Source organism: Penaeus japonicus, unplaced genomic scaffold (assembly GCF_977035675.1).
Source record: "Penaeus japonicus unplaced genomic scaffold, GWHDUDI00000001_assembly GWHDUDI00000020, whole genome shotgun sequence".
In the NCBI taxonomy this organism is placed as follows: domain Eukaryota; kingdom Metazoa; phylum Arthropoda; class Malacostraca; order Decapoda; family Penaeidae; genus Penaeus; species Penaeus japonicus.
In genome coordinates this window covers 37732954-37737661 of record NW_028234422.1, presented here as the reverse complement: position 1 = coordinate 37737661, position 4708 = coordinate 37732954, and the positions used below count along the sequence as shown (strand labels likewise).

Genomic DNA, 4708 nt, shown 5'->3' with positions numbered 1-4708 from the left:
TCTCTCTCTCTCTCTCTCTCTCTCAACCTCCCTCTCTCTCTCTCTCCTCTCTCCCTCTCTCCCTCCCTCCCTCCCTCCCTCCCTCCCTCCCTCCCTCCCTCTCTCTCTTCTCTCTCTTCTCTCTCTTCTCTCTTTCTTCTCTTTGTCTCTCGATTAGTATATATATATATATATATATATATATATATATATATATATATATATATATATATATTCCTCTATCTTCCCCCTCCTCTCTATATATATTTCTATTTATCTATGTATATCTATATCTATATCTATATCCATATCCATATCTATATCTCTATCTCTATCTCTCTATCTCTCTCAATCTATCTTCTACCCCTCTTTCTCATCCTTCCTTCCCCCCCCCCCCCCCCACTCTCTCTCCTGATAAAACCTGTTTAAGGTACAGTTAGATTGCAATGTATAATTCACTCGTTAATTCCAGACTGCTAGTTAAGAAGCTCAAGTACTATTATAGCCAATTGTTTTTGTTTTGTTGTTTGCTCTCTTAATGTATTAGGTCGCGTCTATCACATTTTTTTCTCTCTCTTGTAAGATTAATTGTATAATATGATCTTAAATTATATCATAATCATATTGATATCATTGACGAAACCTTATTATCTGTAACACTAGTACGGTGAATGTTAATTATAATATAAGTATAATACTTATGGTATTACAGGAGGATAATCATGTAAAAAAAAGTATCCCAGTGTTATAATTATAATCATATCACAGTATAATTTAATTTCGTAACTAATATAACCATAATTTCCATCGTTAGTATTATGAATATCATTATCATTACCATTACTATCAGTGGCTATCATCATTCTAGTAGTTTTCATATACAGAATTTTTTTTTATTTATTTCATTATCATAACCATTGTTTTATATTCACCAAACAACAAAATAATAAATGAATACACGTACACAAAAGTTACAATGATAATCCTAATAATGATAATGACAATAATAATGATTATGACGACAACATCAATAACATCAACAATGATAACAGTAATAATTATTATTCTTATCAATATCATTCCTACTGACAGTATCATTATTATCATCTTTATCATTATCATTGTAACAATGATGATAACAATAATAATAACAATAATGTTTGAGAATAATGATCAATGCTGATAATATCTAACAGCAATAATAGTAAGGAATGATACATATATATGTGTGTGTATATATGTATATATATATTCATATATATATATGTGTGTGTGAGTGTGTGTGTGTGTGTGTGTGTGTGCGCGTGCGTGTGCGTGTGCGTGTGCGTGTGCGTGTGCGTGTGTGTTGTGTGTATCAGATATACAATATCTGAAAACTATAACCATCTCCTCTCAGCTGCATCCTCGTTGCCTCTCGACCTTACCTTCGCACCGCTGGCAGCATCCCGAGGCAGCTGGAGGGAGAGGCGAGTAGCAGGGCACATGGCAGTGCTTCTGGGAGGTCGTCAGCACCCCGGACTGACACTCGTAATGCTGACACTCGTCTGACCACCGCGAGCCGTGCTTGTAGCTTATCCCCTCGTGCACGCAGCCTGTGAAGAGGGGAGGTTAGAGGGGAAGCTGTCAGTGTTGTTTTAAGGGGAGAGGGGAAGGGGGGATAAGAGGGAGGGAGGGGAAGGGGGGATAAGAGGGAGGGAGGGGAAGGGGAGAAGAAGGAGGGAGGGGGAAGGGGAGAAGAAGGAGGGAGGGGGAAGGGGATAAGAGGGAGGGAGGGGAAGGGGAGAAGAAGGAGGGAGGGGGAAGGGGAGAAGAGAAGGGAAAAGGAAGAACAGAAGAGTGAAGGGGAGGGGAAAGAAGGGGAAAGGGGAGGGGAGAGGAGAGAGAGGAAGGGAAGGACAAGACAAAGAAAAGAGAGTCGGTGGAGGGGTGAAGAGGGAGGATAAAGTGAGGGAGGAGAAGGAGAGAAGAGGGAGAGAAAGGGGAATGAAAATAAAGGAGAAAGGGAATGGGAGAAAGAGAGTAATAGCGACAAGGAAAGAGGACGAACAGAGGGAGAAAGGGTGGACAAGGGGGGGGGGGATGAGTGACAGAGTGAAGATGGAGAGAGGAGGAGAGTAGAGGAGACAGAGAGAGAGTGGAGGAGACAGAGAGAGAGTGGAGGAGATGGAGAGAAAGTGAAGGAGATGGAGAGAAAGTGAAGGAGATGGAGAGAGGAGTGTGAGTGCAGGAGAGATGAAGGGTGAAGTGTATATATATATATATATATATATATATATATATATATATATATATATATATATATATAGAGAGAGAGAGAGAGAGAGAGAGAGAGAGAGAGAGAGAGAGAGAGAGAGAGAGAGAGAGAGAGGTAGATAGATATAGATATAGATAGATAGATAGATAGATAGATGGAGGGAAGGAGGGAGGTAATCATACAGAAAATGAGACAGACACACAAGCATGCAGATGAACAGGTACAGTAAAGAGAAACACACTTAAAATAAACCAGTCGATAAATAAATATCCAACATATAGAACATCTTAAGCAAAAAATTGACATTAACTTCAAAATACAAAGAGAAAAACCACACGATGCATCCCTGGCAGTCCTCTATCATATAAAAATTGTATAATTAGAAAATGTTAATGACTTACGATTATGCAACTATGCAACTGTTTCATTATTATGATCGAGCGGAGAATGAGTAGGAAATAAAGTCTATAAATTATGCAGAGGAAAGAGTTCTCAAGTACTTTCGTTCCGAGAAGGATCAAAGAAAAGGGGGAAGAGAACTGACGGAGCTCGAACAAGAGGGTTCAGAGGGATTTTAATAAATAAAAAAAAATATATATATACATATATATATAAGTACATATACATATATCTATCTATCTATCTATATATATATATGTATATACATATGTGTGTGTGTGTGTGTGTGTTTGTGTGTGTGTGTGTGTGTGTGTGTGTGTGTGTGTGTGTGTGTGTGTGTGTGTGTGTGTGTGTGTGTGTGTGTGTATGTGTGTGTGTTTGCATGTGTGTGTGAGTATACGTATGCGTTTGCGTATGTGTAAGCGTATGCGTATGCATATGTGTATTTGTATGCGCATGTGTATGCGTATGCATATGCGTATTCCTATGCATATGTATATGTGTGAGTGTTAGCTTATGTGTGTATGTGGTCTTTGTAGTCTAACTCTGTTGTTTTCCCCTTTCTTTCCTGCAACGTAGAATCATCCATTAACCTTCACTGAAATCATTCATTGTGAAATAGGAAATGAAAATAAGAAGACCATCTCGCAACCTCAGACGGTTCTCGAGGCTCTTCAGGCATCTTAAGAAATGAGGGACGAGTGCCTTATTCCAGGGAAGATGAAACGCGGCCGGGCCTGCACAGAAAACGGACATGGAATGGAGATGGGGGGGGGGGGGTCGCCGTGGCATGCCAGGGGAAGGAATAAAGGAATAGACAGTTGGAAAATTGTAAATGTTTAAATAGATTCCTGGACATACACATGTTCGAATCAAGCAGTGGATGCCTGAATCAATCAAGAAATGCATGAATCACTCCATGAATACTTGAATCACTCCAGTTAATGCCAGAATCAATAAACTAATGCCAGAAGAAATCAAAAGAGGATGAAAAAAAAAAATGCCCTGAATTAATTCATAACTCGACCAAGAAACTACTGAATAGACAGATGAATAAATAAATGAATAAAGGAATGAATAACTAAAACAAAGACCCAAACAAACAACCAAGAAGTACGGTTCAATTAATATCAAGAATATAATAGTCATCCTACAAAACATAAACAAACCTCACCTTTGCACTCCCCGGCAACACAGCTGACTATATAAATAAATTACCGAACAAGCAACGAATGTAATTATTAATAACATTTTTTTTCTCTATCTTTAATCCTACAACAGTTAGTCTGACGTCGTGCAACTCACCTTTGCATTCTTGGCAACACTCGGTGCTTAGTGTCATGAGTCGCCAGTAGCATCCTTCCATGCTGGGACATCGCTTCTTGTAGCACACCACGATCTTGTTCTGCAACGAATGCAACGAGACTTAGGGGGGGTGTTGGGGGGGGGGTGTTCATGGAGGGGGATAGAAGTGGAGGGGGATATTGATGTTTTTTTACGTCTCTTTGTATGTGTATGTATGTATTTGTGTGCGATTTTACGTGTAAAATCACGCGCGCGTGTGTGTGTGTGTGTGTGTGTGTGTGTGTGTGTGTGTGTGTGTGTTGTGTAAACACATATCTCTCCTTATATCTATTTGAATATGTATATTCATGCATATATATATGTGTGTGTACATATACATATAAATATATATATATATATATATATATATATATATATATATATATTTATTTATTTATACCTCTATATTTATCTATCTATCTATCTATCTATATATATACATATATATACACATGTGTCTTTATGTATATGAATATATATATACATACTTATATATATGTATATGTATACATACAAATATATATAATATATATATATATATAATATACATACTGAATACATAAATGTGTATATATATATATATATATATAGTAATATATCATACAAATACATAAAATATATATATATATATATATATATATATATATATATATATATATATATATATATATATATACATACATGAGTACATAAATGTATGCATATTCATACATATGTATATATACATATGCA

The 4708-nt window shown here is 36.9% G+C and overlaps 1 protein-coding gene across 1 annotated transcript in view; it reads right to left on the bottom strand.

Annotated features, from left to right (window-relative positions):
• Nucleotides 1-4038, bottom strand: part of LOC122250425 (BMP-binding endothelial regulator protein) — a 20166-nt gene extending 16128 nt beyond the window's left edge. The window contains exons 1-2 of the mRNA XM_086548438.1: nucleotides 3938-4038; nucleotides 1404-1571 (exon numbers count right to left, since the gene is read on the bottom strand). Coding sequence (XP_086404564.1) covers nucleotides 1404-1571; nucleotides 3938-3998 — 229 coding nt within the window. The 5' untranslated portion in view covers nucleotides 3999-4038. The remainder of the gene's footprint in view (nucleotides 1-1403; nucleotides 1572-3937) is intronic.
• Nucleotides 4039-4708: the final 670 nt, after the last annotated feature.